Raw genomic sequence first — 18670 nt, forward strand, 5'->3', positions numbered from 1 at the left:
CACTTCTGGGCAGATCCTAATTGTGGTTACATCAACGAATCACAGATGCTGCAAGTTATGCAAGTAATGCTGCATTCCGGGCAACCCGTAGATCCGAAATTTCCTAGTTGAAATCTCTGAGTTCCAACCTGAAAGCAAACTACAATTTCGGTGTGAGTTTAAGGAATTCTGGTATGTTAACAAATCAATATGACAGACATTTAAAGCATATAGCAATCACCAAAGAAGCCTGCAACTTGCTCATTTGAGTGAAGTGGAGGAGGGGAAACAGCACATAAGGTGACAGAAGCCTATACTTTATATTTTACAGTATTTGTAGTTATATTTTAGCATATTTTGTATTAGTGCACTGAAAGCTAGCTAATACCAGAGCTATCATATCACTATCATATTACATTACTATATAATTGTATTGTTTTGGCAGTGATGTGACATCACAAGCCGTAACTCTGAGTTAGTCTATCTGGTACGAGTTCAACTGCTGTTCCAGTGAACTTTCATGAGTTACAGGTGGGAAAACAAGAGTCACAGGTTGCCTGGAACACAGCGTTACTTTGAATGTTGATTAGCAAGTTGAAAAAGCTAACCCTAGCAGTTATCATAGTGGACACAGCACCAAGCAAGAAAAACACAACCAAAGTGAAATGAAACGCCAGATGAAGCTTTTCATTAAAAGAGGGTGAATTTTGGCTTGGCTTTGATTCACTTTTCAGGCACTTGGAGAGCAGCACGAGACAAAAAGTGATGCAAGTTGGCTTTATGCTAATGTGTGAAATACCTGTGATTAGCTTGTGCTAACTTGTGGAGTCATGTGCATGGCTTTCGAGGTTTTCCCACAATGAAAACATGATACTACAGGTAGTTGCTGGGCTAGTGAGTGTGTTCACAGCTTCCATCAGAGGTTGTGGGTGTGTGCTGCTGCTGGCACTGAGCCATGGAGGAGGAGCCCAGTTTGAATGTTGTGTTTACTAACGAGGAACAAAAGTTCCTGCAGATCTTATCTTTAACTTTTTCTCCTATGTGAATATCGAAACAGCATGGACTTTGAAACTTAACCTGAACTTGGCTGCACACCATCTTCCTTATGCACCTCATCTTTGTTATTAAGACTGCTTTGAAGACAGTGATAATCAAAAAACTCTGTAGGCTTCAAAACAAAAATCTAAAGAGAAAAACAAACAGATAAAAGAATGAAAACAGCGAGCTCATACCTCACACCTCACATGCACAGCCCCTCCTTCTCCTGCATATATTTACATATTTGTAATCCCAAGCTGACCACTTCAGCGTCTGTCTCCTGTAAGCACATTTTGAACCCAGCTGTGAGGTCAACATGCGTTTTCATTCACCAGAACAGAGAGGCGGTCTGTAGCTCTGTGTTTAAGGCTGTAATCACTTTGCCTTGACTTGCAAAATCTTTTAAAAACCATTACGGCACCGTTTGATAACGTCCTCCCCAACCCTCTGCACACACTCTGCAGATTAACTACTCACCGATTAATTAACACAATTACCTCTGTGCATGCCAATCGGTGTCTTATCAACCTCTGTCAGGCCTTAAACTGTAAATTAATTAATATCCCCTCTCTTGTCATTTCTTAATTATCTCAGTTCCAGCAGGAATTCTGGGAAATGCCTGTGTCAGCTGCTCTGTTTGCTGCTGACGATTATTATGACTTTGCTGGAAGCTCATTGGATCATTAGATGGAGTGTGAAAACATGCTGCGTTCACGGTGATGAGGGTGACATGATGTTCAAAGAGGCTCTTCAGATGAGGAGGTTGATGTGGAGAGATGCTCCTTAATCTTTCTGTTTTCTCCTGCTGAAGGTGACACTTAACTTTATCGAGAGAGCTGCAAAAATAACCTCACAGTGAGCATCGCTCTGGATTCTGGTTTAAACTGTTTTCAGGAAAGAAAAGCACTGACACCAAACACTTCAGGAGTTCAGGTGCTGGGAATCACCAGGAAGGAGGAAGCAATTCAGATGAGCTCTTGGTTATTTTATTATTTTGTGTCAGTGGTAATTGTTGACTTCAGGGCCGATCACTGCTGAAAAAAAGAAAAAAATCAAACGGTTAAAAAACATCTCTGAATAAATGAATCACATTTAATTTTTTTAATTTCAATGCTTTTGAAGATTGAAAGTCAAATGCTTCAATTTCATATCACTCAAGACAGGTGCCATCAGATTAGTATGGCCATGTGTATCATGAGACCTGAATTTTAAAATGACAAAATGACCATGAAACATAAATCTATGGTGGCCCAGAGAGTCAAATGCACAAAATTTCACTGAACTATCTCATCAAACACGAAAATAAAACATCAAATTACAAAAGTATTTTATTAAAGACAAAAAAAAATTCTTTTTTTTTAATACAAAACAGTAAGAAAAAAAATTATATCATCAAACACAAAAGAAATTCCCAAAACAGCAATATTTCATTAGACTCAAAATCAAATCACAGAATAAAAATATTTAATAACTGCCAAATCGTTGCAGTTTACACAAAAATATTTAATTCAAACACTTTATAACTCACATTATTTCATAAACAGTTTAATGTTTTACTAAATGATAAAACCGCACAAAAAAAATACTAAAAGTAAAAAAAAATCATAAAATCCCAAAATTTTTAATCAATGATACACAAAATTATTTGATTTTAATTATAAATATTTCTGTTATATTTTTGAAGATTTTTTTTTCAATCAAATGTAAGAAGTTGAATGAAAACCTGAAATCATATCACCAAACTCAAAATCAGTCCACAAAATGTTTTAATGCTTTAATAACCATTAAACATTTCAGTGGACTTTTTTTTCTTAAAACACAATTTTGTTTTATAAAGAGGCAAACATTTTATTATTTAAAAAAAAAAAAAAAAAAAAAAAAAAAAAAAAGGCTGTATACGTTTAATCTTTTTTTTTTTTCACCTGACTCACTTTTTTCTGTTCGAAATACTTATAAATTGGATAAATTTTTGGAGTTCAGTGGAATGTTTTCTCTGTCATCAGTTTTTGTGTATTTGACCTTCAGGCTCCCGTATAAATCCTGGCATTATCAAGAACAGTTTTTGTAGTGTTTCTTGAATATTTTGTCCAGTTTTACGAATGATTTAAAAATCTTTATTAAAATTCCAGTTCCCCTATTTGATTATCACATTCAAAGAGAGGAATTTTTTTTCATCTGTTCATGAGAGCTCACCATGGTTAAAAAGAAGCAGAGAAATCATGAATAAACCTTGTAGAGTGGTTTTTAGTTCTCTGATAAAGAATAAAATTCAAGTCCTCTCAATGCTGCATTTTGAATTTGCTTCAGTTAAATTCAGAGAAATAAAAATTTCAGGGTAAAAATTGTAAGAAAGCTTTGTTGCTTCTCTCTGACCTTAATTCACCTCAAAATGATTTTCTTTTGAGAACACATGAGCTGAAAATTCAGTTTCAAGGCCTGATGTGAAGTTCACAACGCAGCAGAGAGAACAGCAGTGTCGTAGCACATCTCAATGTTCCCATCATTGCAGGATGTTTTACATGGATTTATCCTCATATGCAAACCTTTGTCCTGGTTATCAGGCAATAAGTAATTTGTAAAATCAGTAAGAGCATTTCTGGAAACAAAGAACAGCTGGTGGTTAATTTTTTTTATGTAGACATTGTCCTTCATCTTAACCGTGAGGAAACATCTGGAAAATGTTGCGTGTCATCATTAAAATCTCCATCAGTAGCGCAATGTGCCTTTAAAAGCACATTCTGTCTTTCCTTTAATGTAACTGGCTCAGTCGATCCTCTTATTGATGGTTTATGTTCCTGAATTTCATTTAATTTAACAAGATTTTTACAGACCAAATATTCATGCAAGTATCTTAAACACACTGGAAATGCTCTTGTGGCTTTCTGCACACCTCTCATTTAAACCCAAATAAAGTCACCTTTCCCTCTTACCTGCTGCCTGTCACAGCAATGGAAGCGCACATCGTTGAGGGTGGAGTCATCCAGGCCCAACTGGTAATCCTCCATCTTGGCCTCAATGCCGCAGATTCCTCCGTCGGTACACGTCTCGCTCCAGTGGCCGTATTCGCCCCAGTGCATGCCGGGCCCCTCCAGCACAGGGTTACTGCTGCAGCGGAACTTGATGTTGTTGGCGGCCGTGTCGTCTCCGAACAGGCCTTGATGGGACTCGACGCGGAGCTGGAAGGAAGTAAGGACACCGCTGGGGCAGTACTGGGGGCTGGACCAGTCACCGAAACTGGAGTGGAAATCAAGAAGAGAAGAGGAAAAAATTAGGAGAAGATCCAAGATGAGGGCTGGAAACACAAGAGGGACATTTTAACATCTGAGTAACTCATTTACAATCCTGGCAGGAGAGGTGCTTTCAATTCCCAATCCTTTCTCAAGCCTCCTACTGCTCTTAAAGTGCTGCTTGTTTAACTTACGCTTACTTAACCTTTATAATACAGCCATTTATATCTCTTTCATTAGATAGATCTGTTCCCAGACAAAAACAGCTGCATACTGAAATTCATCAATACAAACATTTTAGTGTAAGTGGCAGAAAAGCTCACAGAGGGTGAAGGAAAGCATTTCTATTGATGTGTCCATTACCGTCCAGCAGACAGAGTTCCTCCCTAAAATCAAAATGATTATATTGAAGAGGGGAAATGTGCGCCCATCAATAGAAAACCAAGCTTTCAGTGAGGGTGCATTTTCAGATCGAGTGCTTTGTGGAGAAACAATCCACTTGCAGTTAAATTGATCAAAAAGTGTGGCTACTGGAGACTTACTATCCGGTGTGGGATTCGATAGAGTACAGGAAGTCTCTGCTGTCATCCTTAGCACAAATAAGGCGGATACCGTTCAGGGCGGTGTCGTCAGACCCGTACTGGTTTGACTCCACCTGAGGAAACAAGCGTCAGTTCCCAAAGCTGTCACAGCAATGATTAAACAGGATTGTTATCTTCTCGTCGTTATCTTATTATTGGAAAAGAAGCTGCCAAGTGCCAACAGGTTATCTCACTGAAGTACTACCTGTTCTATGAGACTATAACCCTCAGTGTTGGTCAGAGCAGCTCTTTGCTGATGTAATAGTGTGTACTGGGCAGTGTTACAATGGAGGAACTCACAGAGGTGAAATACTGAGAAAGATATTTTACTTATTTTTGAGATTTAGACTGCTGGACTCATATACTATGAACCATGGTACCTAAAAATGAATTTTCCATTGATTAAGGAATGTTATTTTCTGCAAGTTATGTTTTTTTTGTTTTGTTTTTTTTTACAGCACCTGTTGTGCACAAGGCTATTAAAAGTGCTCAAAAGGCATATAGGCCCGAGGTAGACTGGAGGAAAATACACAAAAATTTAACTACACTGTTTCATTTCTGTATTCCAGATTAATATGTTTAAATCTTGCTTTTCTATTATAATTTCTGACGAGATAGTAAAATCAAGAGAAATACAGAGCTTTGCTTGAAGATAACACAACTGATGAGTAATATGGGCTCTGTTAGCTAAGAACACTAGCTTACGAAAAAAATAAATAGTTTAAAAAAACAGCCTGTTTATTACTTATCAGTTTGCTAGATTACAGGACACTAAGCTAGCTAACACTGCTGTTAGATTTCTTACAATAACTAGCTTGTACAACACTTGTTTGGCTAACACTGCAACTAGCTGCAGTTAGATTTCTAACACTAAATCTGAGCAAACTAGCTAACATTGCTATCAACAAGCTTACTTTACCACTAACTAGCTAACACTGCAGTTAAATATTAACATTACAGCTGAGATAGTTCACTCACACCGTGGTTTAATATCTAACATTACAACTGCGCTAACTAGCTAACCCTACACTTATTTAGCTTACATTAAAACTCACCGTCAAACACTGCGGTTAAATCAATAACATTTCAACTGAGCTAGCTAGCTAACATTGCTGGTAACAAGCCAACATTGCAACTAACTAGCTACCACCACAGTTAAATTTCTATCATTTTAACTTAGCCAAATAGCTAACACTGATATTGAATATCTAACATTATAGCTGCGTGAATTAGCAGCAATTGCAGTTAACACGCTAACCCTACCGTTATTTAGCTAACATTACCACAAATTAGCCAACATAACTGTACTAACACTACTGTTAGCCACCTTAATTTGTTTCTTTTCTACTTTTTACTGCCTCAAAATGATGAAGCAATAAAAAATAAATAAAAAAAACGAAGTGACTATGTTAATGTATTTGGCTAATATCTATGAAACATTTCCGTAAATTTATTTTATCTAATTAAACAATGAGACGTTAAAATAACTTTGGCTATCTTCATGATGCTTGGGTTGATTTTTGGCATCTTTGCCTGGAGTTACAAGAGACGCTTCTTTCCTTTGTGTTGTCTTTAAATTTAACTTCATTGTACAGACCTGTTTGAAAAATGTATCTATAAAACAGTCAAGCAAGCTTTCTATTCTTAATAAGTATGGTTAAATTTGAATGAGAGTGCATTTACCCTGAGACTGAAGCCAACAGCATAGAACCCATCAGGGCACATCTCAGGCCAGGTCCAGTTTCCAAACTTCTCTCCATTGCTCACAGTGAGCACGGACCTGTACTGTCTGCTGTTAAAGGCCTGCCCTGCTCGGAGCAGGAACTTCTTCTCCGAACACAGGCCACCAGACAACACAGCCAGCAGAGCCAGCACGGTGAACAGACTTGCCATTTTGGCAGCAGTGAGTCAGTATTTCACTCTGAAATGCCAACTAACAAGTATCAGGGCACCGAGCTTCAGGCTTTTATATCTCCCCAACAAACTCTGAAACAGGCCTCTGGTATCCGGATGAATCATTGACAGAGTCACATCGAGCTGTGGGAATAACAGCTGTCAGAAGAAAAGTTTTTCTCACTGATGTTTGAACTCACAGGGTCCATGCTGTGCTTTCCAGTAACTGTTCACAACACAAAGTGAATCTGATCCTATTTTAATATTTCACATCACCAGCCTGCAGGAAATCCGCAGGTTTGTGTTACTTTTACAAATTTCATCCACAGGATACGGTTCAGCTGTCGACGTGTGCTGAGTGATCATAAAAGTATAAAGCTACAAATTTATTCACATATTGATCTCCATATATTGACTTGTCTACATACCAGGGGACAACAAGACAAGAAACACTGGATGAATCCCAATTTTATTTTCAATGAGCACATAATTAATAAATGTTTTTGTAAATGAAGCTAAATGTGTAAAAACGTTAACATAAGATTTGAGAATGTTCTTCCTTTTCTTGATTTGATTGACAGTTTGCAACCAGCTTAAACGGGCATTACTGCCACCTACTGGACTAATAAAAGTAAAAATAAATACATTTTAAAAAAATGCCACGATAGTTAATTATTAAAAAAACTTACTCTTTTGCTACAAATTTGTTAGTTAAAAGACTTTTTTTGGCAGGTTTGTGTACTCTTCTTAGCTTTTTCCTGAATACAGCTGCTGCGCTCCACTTTCTCACATTAAAAGGGAAACAAATGAAGAAGAGACCCAAGTGCAAGTATTTTTAAAATATTACTGTAAAGGATCAATAAGGATAGTTTAAAGGATGAAGATAGCAAACAGAATTCACAAAAGTCAACATGTCAACATGTCACCATAAGGCTGATACAGAAAAGGCTTTTCAACCAGTGCAAGAGAATAAAACAGTAAAGTTGCAAAGCATGATACCAAACTAAGCTTAATGATGCCAATACTCTTCAAAAAAGTTTAGACAGTGAGTATATTTCGCATATTGTGATTTTAATTTAGTTTAGCTATAAAGCACTTTGAATTGCCTTGTGTATGAATTTTGCTCTACAAATAAACTTGCCTTGCCTTGTCCAGACAGGGCACCTCTGGTCTAGCCGTTAAAGCATGCGCCCCATTTACACAGGTTGTCGTCCATATTGCAGCCTTCGCTGCTCGGACTCCCAGCCTTGACCGTTTTCTGGTATGGATCAGTACAGTAAACTCAATCTAGTTGTGTTTTTCTCCACAATACACTGTTCAAAACCCCTCATAATCCTGAGTTTGGTCCTAGTCTGCTCGGACTGTAGTCAGACCTGATGAAAAGAAAAGAAGAAGTGATAAAGCTTGTATAATCTTAGCTGGTATTTGACAGAAAAAGTGAAGTATTTTTTTAACTCACATCTTTTTCCACCTGTAGTAAGCAGCTCCACCTGCTGCTGTGATGAAGCCGATGCAGAAGCAGGTGATCCCCACTGTCATCTTCATGTGCTTGGCATCCAGAAGATATGTATCTACAGCACAAGAGAGGGAAATCTTTGATGCTTTTGTGGTTCAATAAAGATTTTTTTATGTTTCTTTAAAGCAAGACTCCAGGACCAATAACAAAGAAAACTGAACACCCAACATTTAAAATCTGATGAGAGAAATAAGGTTTTCTCCACAACATAATTGACAACTAATGAAGCTTTTGCAAAATTTCAGTAAATCTATTTCACTCATGTTGATCTTTCATTTTAAGGCATTTTGATTCTTCCATCTCTGGTTTTCTAACTTTATAACAGGAATGTATACTCACACTTAACTTTAAAGTATAAAAAATAATAAAAACTGTTTTCTGAACAACTAATAATTCTGGATGATTGAGTCAACGTGACAAAGTGGCTGCAGGTAAGCTGTGTTATGTTATGTTATGTTATGTTGTGTTATGTTATGTTATGTTATGTTATGTTATGTTATGTTATGTTATGTTATGTTATATGTTATGTTACTTTATGTTATGTTATGTATTATAACAGCTTAGAATTGTGATTTGTTTTTCCCTTAATGAAGATGGTCATTGTTATGCAGCTAGCTATTTTTTATTTTATTTTATTTTATTCTATTTTATTTTTGTTTCATTTTTATTTTTATTTTATTTTATTATTTTATCAATTTTTATTTTTTATTTTATTTTGTTATTATTTTATTATTTTATTTTATTATTATTTCTTTTTTATTATTATTATTTTAATTTTTTATTTATTTATTTATTTATTTATTTAATTATTTAATTATTTATTTTTTGGGGGGGGGTACTGTGCTGGGGGGGTTTTTTGTTTGTTTTTTGTTTTTACCTTTTTGAAAGTGTATGTTTTATCTAAATAGTCTTTTATAGTTTAACCAGTGGCGGTAAACATTCAACTTTATCTTCATTTTTCAGATAAGAAAAAATGTGCTATGCTACAAGGTGCTATCCATCACCTGCGCTTGTTTGCATCCAGGTAGTAGAGCATTAAAGCGTTGTGACAATTGTCATTAGCATCCTGAGGCAGGTGGCTGCTTAGACACAACAAAAAAAAAAGGCATTTCAGGCTTTAGGTGATAAAAATGTCAATTTTACATTTAGCCCACTGATTATTCTGATGATGTTGGATCACATAAATTTGTTTTGGGATATTTAACCAGTAAAGTACCACCTTACACTGCCTTGTTTTTTTCCCCTCATGATCTCACGTCTTCCTTGTTTAAATTTTTAAAAGTCAATAGTAATTTAAAAAGAAAAAATTAAGTCAAAAACGAAAAATAAGCCTGCTGTCATACTGCCAGGTGAAATTAACACTCATTTTAGCGGTATTTTTCTGATAATCAGTCCTGAACTGCCGCCCATTGTAACAGCTTCTTTGACAGAGCTGGATCTGTTTCACTAGTCACTAAAAAAGGCTCTTCTGCATTTGAAATTATTATGGAGACGCATTGGGTGAAGGTGGCATTTTGAGTTCATTCGGTGACTGTCTGATGTTGAAGTGACACCTGATACAGAGATGTGGATTTCCTCTTTGTTCTGTGAAAATGAAGAGTTATCGAACCAGATTAGAGTTTTAATAATGCCCCTTACTGAGCTGAAACAGGAGGGAGGGACTTTGTACAAAACACCACATACACCTCTTAGTATCTTGTTCAGGGTCAAGGTTCGGGCTGAGGCCTCTTCCAGCTTCATTGGCCAGGAGGCAGGGAAAGGCAGGCAACCTCATTTGTCTGGCACTGAAATGTCATCACTGTCTTATCACGTTGTCTCATCTGGTCCAGCCCTTACCCCAGTCCACATCCATGCTCCGTGGCAGGCTGCTGTGCTCCACCCTGCAGGTCACCCTCTCCCCTCTCCTGGGTACGAACTCCAGGTAAGAGTGAAGCTGGAAGCTCCAGTCCCCGTTGGCCATGACCTCCGTGGACGACACATCCGTGGTGACCTTCACCCCGTCTCTCAGCCAGCTCACCCTCACTTCCTGAGGAAAGAAACCCCGAGCGCTGCACTCCAGCACGGACCGCTCCCCATAGTCCACTTGCTCGGTCTGACGGACTCTGACAACCGGAGGCACTGGAGCATAGAAATGATTAGAGCACCAAATTGGTTAAATGACCTTCAAGGCAGAGTGCAGGAGGGAGAGTCAGGGGCTAAAGAGCTTTCTGCAAGTCATTTAATTAAAGAACAGGGAGAGGAGAATAGTTTCCTTTGATGACAACTAATCTCATGAGGTTCGTTACCACTTTTATCCTGCTTTCAAATTTCCTGAGAAGAAATCACAAAGCATACCTTTTCTGTCCAGCGTGCTCTTTATGAAAAGTCTTGCGTTGTATCTGCAGAGGATCTCCACTTGGATTCGTCTCTGCTCCATTTTCCAGCGCTGTGAGTTGTAATGGGCCGCGTTCCTCATGCCAAACTCTCCGAAGCCAACGTACTTCCCAACCCGAGAGTCGTAGAAAGTGAGGAGCTTCTGGTTGTACACGTTTTTTACCATGAAGAGCATGTCGGAGATATCTTCACCGTACTCACAGTCATACATCATCTGATGCACATATCCACCTGTAAGAGACCAAAAACCAGATCTTAGGGTTGGGTACCTTTCACATGGACAATGTCTGGTACCTGGCAATCGGTATCAACGGTTCCAATATTTGGTACTTTTGTTTGTTTATGTGGTAAAAAATCTACATTTTTTGGATAATACAATCTCAGCTTTTTTCAGTTTTTCACATTTTTTCTCTCCAATATATGACTTTCCAGTGCTGTGTTTGTGTCCAGTATGGAAAACTGGCTACTCTTCCACTCTCTCACAGTCACAAGGATGAGCTTAGGTACCTAAACATGGTATCTTTTGACGTTTGTGAGTCAATACTGGGTACTACAGACAGAATTCAGCTGGTACCTTTATAAGTACCTAACTCGGTACCCATCCCTACTTATTACACACTAATGAATCAAATACTTTGTAAGGTAGACCTTGGTTGTATTGGGTTGGACCCCTTTTGCCTTCAGAACTGTCTTGATTCTTGGTGCTGGAAACCTTCCTCAGAGATTTTCCTCCATATCCTAAAGGTCTATTGGATTGAGATCTGGGGACTGCGGAGGCCATTTGAGTACAGGGAACTCATTGTCATGTTGAAGAAAGCAGTCTGAGATGATTCCAGCTTTATGACATGGAGCGTTATCCTGCTGGAAGTAGCCATCAGAAGATGGGTACACTGTGCTCATAAAGGGATGGACATGGTCAGCAACAATACTCAGGTAGGCTGTGGACTTTAAACCATGCTCAGTTGGTACTAAGGGGCCCAAAGTGAGCCAAGAAAATATCCCCCACACCATTACACCAGCAGCAGCAGCTTGAACCGTTGATACAAGGCAGGATGGATCCATGCTTTCATGTTGTTGACGCCAAACTCTGACCCTACCATCCGAATGTGGAGCAGAAATCCAGACTCATCAGACCAGGCAACATTTTTCCAATCTTCTATGGTTCAGTTTTGGTGTTGCTGTGTGAATTAGATGAGGTGATATTTGTGCCACCCAAAACTGAATTTAAATTAAAATATTGAATTTGAAAAAGCATGATTCAAATTCAAAAACAGAATTCAATTTCAATTCAGAGCGACACGACCATTACGTCATCATGTGCCAGTCAGCGAGACTAGTTGAGCAGATTCACAGACACCCTCTACACATTCGCTGACTCTCTTGTGTTGTGTCTGTGTTGAATTCTATGTTTATGAATTAAAGTATAAAAAGAGTTGAATTTTCATAGGAAAATACAATTTCAAACTCAAAAAAACATTAATTCAATCAAAAAAAAAATTTCAATTTCAAAACATTAAATTCCATTGCACATCATGCTTTTTCAAAATTCAATATTTTAATTCAAATTCAGTTTATTGTGGCACTAATATAACCTCATAGAATTGTAGCTAGGGTTGCAAAGAGGTGAAAGATTTTGCTTGAAAATGTTGAAAGTTTTCAGAGTTTTGCCTCTGTCAACCGGAATGAATTTTTCTAGAATATCAGTTTAAAAAAATAGCCGGAAAATTTCGAGAGCCTTTTTTGTGAACTCAAATGCAGTTTTCAAAAAAAAAAATGGCTGAAACAACACGATTGAATGCACAATCACCCATGTACCATAAACCACATGTGCAAACAATTCCAAGTTTGATCATCATCATCAGTCACTACTTCACCAGCCTAACGCATTTCCATTGAGACCACAGTTCTGGGTTTGAGAAAGTTTCCAGTTTTGGAAATTCCCAGTTTTGCAACCTTTATTGTTGCCTCAGTTTCCTGTTCTGGCATTAACAAGGCATTGTGTCCCAGACAACTGCTGCTCACTGGGTATTCCCTTGTTTTTTGGGGCCATTCTCTGTAAACCCCAGAGATGGTTAAGGGTGAAAATCCCAGTAGATCAACAGTTTCTGAAATACTCACTCACACAACCACATTCAAGGTATCTTAAATCACCAGTCTTCTCCGATCTCATGCTCACTTTGAATTAGTGTTAACTGACTTGTTAACTGATTGACTTTAATAGAAAAGAAGAGAATGATGGAAACAAGACAACAGGGCTACTTTAAAAACTAGTCATTCAGCATAATTCAAATCTCTATTAAATAAAATAAGACAGCATGAAGGGACGTACCAGCTGGTGAAGTGCAGAGAACCACGGCCATGAGTCTGTGAAGAAAACAGATCGCCATCTTCTCACTGAGAGCTACAATGGAAAGCTCATCCTCAGAAACCCAACCCTGCTCCTGAAGTTGTGCTCATATTCATTTCCTCCCACTTCCTCCTCAAACCATCCAGTGTCTCACACATGGGCAGCGCTGCATCTGATGAACAGGTTTATCCAGTTTGGACCGTTTATTTTGATTTAATAAGCAGATTCCTTTTCTTTACTTCCTCATGACAGGAATTGACATTCACACACCTTTACTTTTCAGTCTCTGAGCTCTTCTGTTTGTGTTACATCCCACTTCTGTCCTTAATTTTGCAGCTTTTTGATCAGTCACTGCAGAATAATTAACTTCAGTCAGGAGCAAAGCAAAGCAAGCAGAGATAAGACTTTTTAGAGACAATGTTTTCAAGTCTGCTCCTCACTTCCTCTTTTTAACCTCTATTTTCCTTTCCCTGTCTCAGTTCCAATGACCACTTCTGAAAAAGAATTATCTCACCAATCACTTCCTTCTTTTCTTGCTCTTGTTTACTAAGTTTGTGACAGTGCCAGGTTTTAAACTGATACAATGTGGGTAAAATTTCAGATTTACCGATAACCTGTTTCAGCACTATAGCAACAAAAATGAACTCCTGGGTACTTAAAATGTTTTGATTGTTACATTTTTATTTTTCAGAGCAGTAGTGCAGAAAAAAATGTGCACAAATCAACCAATCTGCCCTCTTTCTGTGTTTTATCATGTTCTCAATCTGTCGCTGTGTTTAGGGGATTTCTAGGTGTCACTCCTGCAGCAGTGTGAAATGCAGGTCAGTCTCTGTTGTTAGCGCTTTGCCTGCCAATAAAAGATGCAATTATCACCCTTCATCTCTCAGAGATGCTTTGAAAAACATTGCAAACATGTGAATGAGAACATGTTGTAGGAGCTGCTGGTGTGACTGGGACAAAGAGAAAAACAAAACCTCAGAGTGAAGCATCCAGCTTCTTCCTGAAAGTTTGTCCAGAGGTTTAGGAATACCTGATGTTTTTTAGCAACTTTTAGCGACTGGCTGCTGTCAGAAATTCAGAAACAATCAGAAACAATTAGAAAACAAGGTCTGGGAGTCAAGTCAGAAACACACCTTATGATGCTGAACTCATAACCTTTAGATCTTCATAGCAAATGTGTTACAGAAATATTCAACAGCAGCAAAGACAGGCCTTTTAAGCCACGTTTCCACCATGCAGCATTTCTTCCTCTCTGTGGTTGGCATGTAGCTCATTGATACAAAGAACAATCAAGCTTTGTTCCAGAGAAGTCTGTGCGCTGCCAAGAGAAATACAGCTGCTGTCGGGGTAAATGACGATTCCTTTAACCAATCAATGGTCTGCAGTGTTGTAGCTCCACCTTCCGTGAGCAGATCGGTTCAGTCTGGCATCCATACGAAAGGGTCCCAAAAAGTGGGACGGCTCATCTTAGTTATTTGGGGAGCTGTCCCGGGATAAGTCAGCGGAAATGCCACAAAATGTGCACTGTACTGAGATGAGACGAACCGGCATGCTTGATGGAAATGTGGCTTTAGAATGGGTGTGTACATGGCTTGTGGAGTTTGGACACAGCTTCTAGTGGACACTTTAGGAACTGCAGTTTTCAGCACTTTGCATTGACTTTATTTCACAAGACTGGAAGTTGATGCTTGAAGAAAACTCTGAGAAACAGATATTTTTTCATTTGCTGAAACATTTCTTCTGAAGTCCATGAACCACACAATAAATTGAAGCTCCTGTGAGAAGTTTTTTAGCCAGTAATGAACAACGTCCAAATTATAAGAGGACGCTCTAAACAACCAACAAAAACAATCAAGACGATCAGAATAAAAGTGAATAATTATGGTGCTTTGAAATTTCATTTCTAGAAGAAATTTGCACTTTCCAATGTTCCTTAACAAACTTGGTAAATTGGAGAGAACATTGGAAAAATAATGTTATAAACTTTAAGACACTATATCAAGAAAATATAAGAACCCAAGTCCAACATGTTTGAGACAATGTGATTCAGGGTAGGGGTGCACAGATATGACATTTTGGCAGATATTGAAATCTGATATCAATATTGCTGTTATGGCCGATAACCAATATTTACTGATATCAGTATTGGTAAAAGAAAAAAAAAACAATCTCCATACAGATGATGTGTTAAAGTAGTTCAGAGAGAAAGAGCAGCATGATTGTGAGAAAAGACGACCATGGAGAGGATCAAAGGATGGAGCACCAGAGATGAACGCAATTACAAAAGTATGTTTGTCTGTTTTTTGGATCAAAACAGGAAGAGAGACATAAAAGAAGAGAGTCCACTCTCCTTGGGTAGTTTTGATGTTTACATAGTTGTAGAAAACAAGATTATTTGGGTCTTAAAAGATCGTTCAAGATGCTCTGAAAATGGCTGGCAGCAAATGAGGAAGTATCGGATATTGATACCAATATATCCTGCACCCCTAGTTCAGGGGTGGCAAATCATTTTCATGTCTTCTGAGGCTACCCCAAACTGAATTTGTATTGGGAGGAAATCCACAAAACACTCGAAAAATTATTTAACACATTCAGATATTACTGAATTTGAAGGTCTTAATCTCGGTAATATTGTTTCCATAAAAGAGAGGGGTGAATAAAAAGTTATTGCAGACTCTCTTGGCAGCGAGCCAAAAGTCCATCACTCAAAAATGGCTCGAAATAATCTTTAAAATCTTTAAAATGAAAAAGTTGATTTTAAATTCTAAGAATTCAAAAAGACAAATTTTATCTCATTTGGAATAAGAGGATTAAGAGCAGATGTTGTCTGACCGCACTATCAGTCATTTAACCTCCTAAGAGACACCATGTAAATGTAAAGTCCCTTTGTTCATTTCTACATAGCCATTTATTTATATGAGTGATGTAACCTATGTGGATGTTATATGAAGATTTACACACATTTAAAATGTAAACGGCAACAATGAATATATACAAAGGTCCATATTTAAAAAGAAACAAAAGAAGATGCACTAAATTCTTGTTATGTCTAACTTTGTATAAGAAATACCTAATTACATAAAGATAAAAATGTCTTTTCCAACAAACAAACAAAAATAGAAAATAGAAAAAGAAATGGAAACTTCATTTTTAAACCTGTAGGTAGGGGGAGGAATAGGTTTAAAGTTAGGTTTAAAGTTTTTGTGCAAATGGAAATGATACAGGCACAGAAAGCATACAACACAGAAGACGCTGAAAAATAAATCAGTAGATGGGGGAAAGAATCTCGCCCCGCCTCGCCGCGCCTCGCCTCGCCTCCCAAAGGAAAAACACAAAGGAAACACATCTGACATCGAGATTCAGGTGTTTGTCTCTGACGCCTGTTAGGCCTGGCAGGACTTGTTGGCTTTCACAATGTACCAGAGTCCTGTGACAACTCCAATCAGCCCCAGGATCACACCACAAGCACACACCGATGTTTCGACAAGCTGCTGGTCTGTGCCTCTAACCTCTGCGGGAAACAAAACACACAAACAGGAAGTGTATCTGCTTCACTGACACAAGATTGTTTGTTTTACATATGAAAGGAACATCTTTTCATTAACTAGTGATTTCTATAAAAACCACATCATATTAGACCTACCCAAGAACTTGACAAGCAGCTCTGACAGGCTGACGTGTCCCACGCTGCAGGAGTAGATGTCATCAACCTTGGGTGTGAACTCCAGGTAGGACGCCATGTGAAAGCTGAAGTCCTGGTTTGAGTAGTACTGAGTCTGGCTGACATCGCTTTGGTCCACTGGCTGCCCGTTTCTTTTCCAGGTGATGTCAAGTGTCGGAGGATGGAAGTTGGTGATGAAGCAGATGAGGGTGTTAGGGACATCGATCTCTATCTCCTCTCTGGAGTAGATCAGGGAGGTGGGGCTTGCTGGAGATAGACAGAGAAAAACAAGTGAGGCTGAGCTTCACAGACTTTTCTACAACCCTCACTCAGGACTCAAGCCCAGAACCTTCCCCAGCACATAAAAACTCAGTATTTCGTATCTTACCTATGATCTCTGGGGGGTAATGTTCTCCCACTACGAGACGTGGGAGGTTGTAATAGCAGGTTCCTAGGCTCACATATGAGTCGTGGGGGAGTCCAGGATCAGGGATCCACTCATGCGCAAACTCTGGCAGACGCTGCACCGGCTGATGGGTGAAAGGGTTGGTGTAGAGGAGCTGATCTCCGTCGAATTCAATATCATACTGTCCATCCCCGGTCACATTTCTCTGACAGAAAGTCAGAAAGCGGAGGAGATGTTTCCCTAGGAGTTTAAGGAAATGAATGAAAACATTTTAAGAAAAATGAAACTCTACAATTGTTTTCTCCATTTACAATGTTTGTCACAGAATCTTACCTTGACTGCAGTGTGCAGCACAGAGAGCCAGCAGCACCAGGAGCAGCTTCACAGTCATGTTAAATTCATTTCCTCCAAATAACAAACTGAGCAGGTTCCACAGTCTGGATGTTTATTCCCTCCCAAATGTTAATCTGACACTGATGGATCATGTGTTTGATAACTTCCTGTAAACACAAACTAACCAGTGCCTCTGAATCAATGACATTTCCAATGTGAGAACATGCTGCCATCTAGTGGAGGAAAATATAATAACAGCATAGAAAAAAACAGGTTTGAGATCTCTGGGTTTGTTTTCTTTATATTCCTAAATCTGTTTATTCTTTTTTTTTATTTTACATTATTCAGATTTTTTGGCTGAATATTTTTTAATAAATTGAGTAATTTTTTTTTTTTTTGGAGCCGGATCCGTGTCAAAATTCACAAATGCAAAATTTCTGTGTCCATAAATGCATGAACTGATCCACAAATGTGTAAACAGATTTGCAAATGTGTAAAACATTACAAATGCGTGGGCAAATTCACACATGCAAACAGAAATATTCAAAAATGTTAAAAAAAAACAAAAAAAATCACTTGTCATCTGTAAACTTCGCTGCATTTGCATGCGGATTTTTGAGACTCCCCTGACATGCCAAGATCCACTTTTGTATTTTTTCACAAGGGAAAGTTTGTAGCCAATCAGATGTCAGATGTGATTTCACTGTGAAGTACATGTTGGTGTTAGTATTTCTGTCTGCTTAGATTCTGCAACAATGATCACATTAAAACAATTAAAACAAACCCTAGAATCTACCTTATCATACCCTAGATTGGCTACAGACTTTCCCTGATTGAAAAATAAATAAATAAATAAAATTGTGGGTTGGAAGTGCTGTTTTCCCTATTTTGTAACCCTGAAGCAGAAAGCACACTTTACAGGAGGGGGTGCCACATGTTGGAGGGAGCGCGGGGCTTGGGCAGCCACACCTTCACCTCTACAGTTTTCTACTTGATTTTTAGGAAATGTTGATTCCCAAATAAAAAATATAGAGAAAGACATTTTTGGCACATTGACCTCTGCCTGTTAAAAAGCTGTTACTAGACAGTGGTTGCTTCACGAAGCCCACTCAATACAGTACTGGATTAAACTGTAAATGATATTTATGCCATGGAAAGGGTTACTTTTTATTTACGTCTGCAAAAAGATGTTTTTGTTCAACTGTTGACTAACTGGGTTAAATATGCCGAATCCACCCAGACAGATTTTTTGGAGATGAGAATGTAAGGAATTTGTGGCCCTATATAACCTTAATTAGCTTTTGTGTGACTGTGGT

General features: G+C 38.2%; 3 protein-coding genes across 3 annotated transcripts; all 3 read right to left on the bottom strand.

Annotated features, from left to right (window-relative positions):
* Positions 1-262: 262 nt before the first annotated feature.
* LOC141801145 (vitelline membrane outer layer protein 1-like) lies at positions 263-6718 on the bottom strand. The gene is made up of 4 exons (XM_074684089.1): positions 6509-6718; positions 4787-4899; positions 3948-4251; positions 263-2051 (listed from the first exon to the last, which is right to left on the bottom strand). Exons 1-4 carry the CDS (start codon positions 6716-6718, stop codon positions 2046-2048), a joined length of 633 nt encoding a protein of 210 aa, XP_074540190.1. The 3' UTR covers positions 263-2045.
* A 1197-nt stretch (positions 6719-7915) lies between these two features.
* On the bottom strand, positions 7916-13045 carry LOC141801297 (class II histocompatibility antigen, B-L beta chain-like). Its single transcript, XM_074684291.1, has 5 exons — positions 12937-13045; positions 10569-10838; positions 10071-10352; positions 8178-8289; positions 7916-8091 (listed from the first exon to the last, which is right to left on the bottom strand). Exons 1-5 carry the CDS (start codon positions 12992-12994, stop codon positions 8046-8048), a joined length of 768 nt encoding a protein of 255 aa, XP_074540392.1. The 5' UTR covers positions 12995-13045; the 3' UTR covers positions 7916-8045.
* Positions 13046-16126: 3081 nt separating this feature from the next.
* LOC141801296 (H-2 class II histocompatibility antigen, A-U alpha chain-like) lies at positions 16127-17482 on the bottom strand. The gene is made up of 4 exons (XM_074684290.1): positions 17355-17482; positions 17004-17261; positions 16598-16882; positions 16127-16465 (listed from the first exon to the last, which is right to left on the bottom strand). The coding sequence occupies exons 1-4, from the start codon at positions 17410-17412 to the stop codon at positions 16338-16340; spliced, it is 729 nt and encodes a 242-aa protein (XP_074540391.1). The 5' UTR covers positions 17413-17482; the 3' UTR covers positions 16127-16337.
* Positions 17483-18670: the final 1188 nt, after the last annotated feature.

This window comes from Halichoeres trimaculatus, unplaced genomic scaffold (genome assembly GCF_033239565.1).
Source record: "Halichoeres trimaculatus isolate MK-OKI-2021-1 unplaced genomic scaffold, fHalTri1.1 fHalTri1_scaffold_12, whole genome shotgun sequence".
In the NCBI taxonomy this organism is placed as follows: Eukaryota; Metazoa; Chordata; class Actinopteri; order Labriformes; family Labridae; genus Halichoeres; species Halichoeres trimaculatus.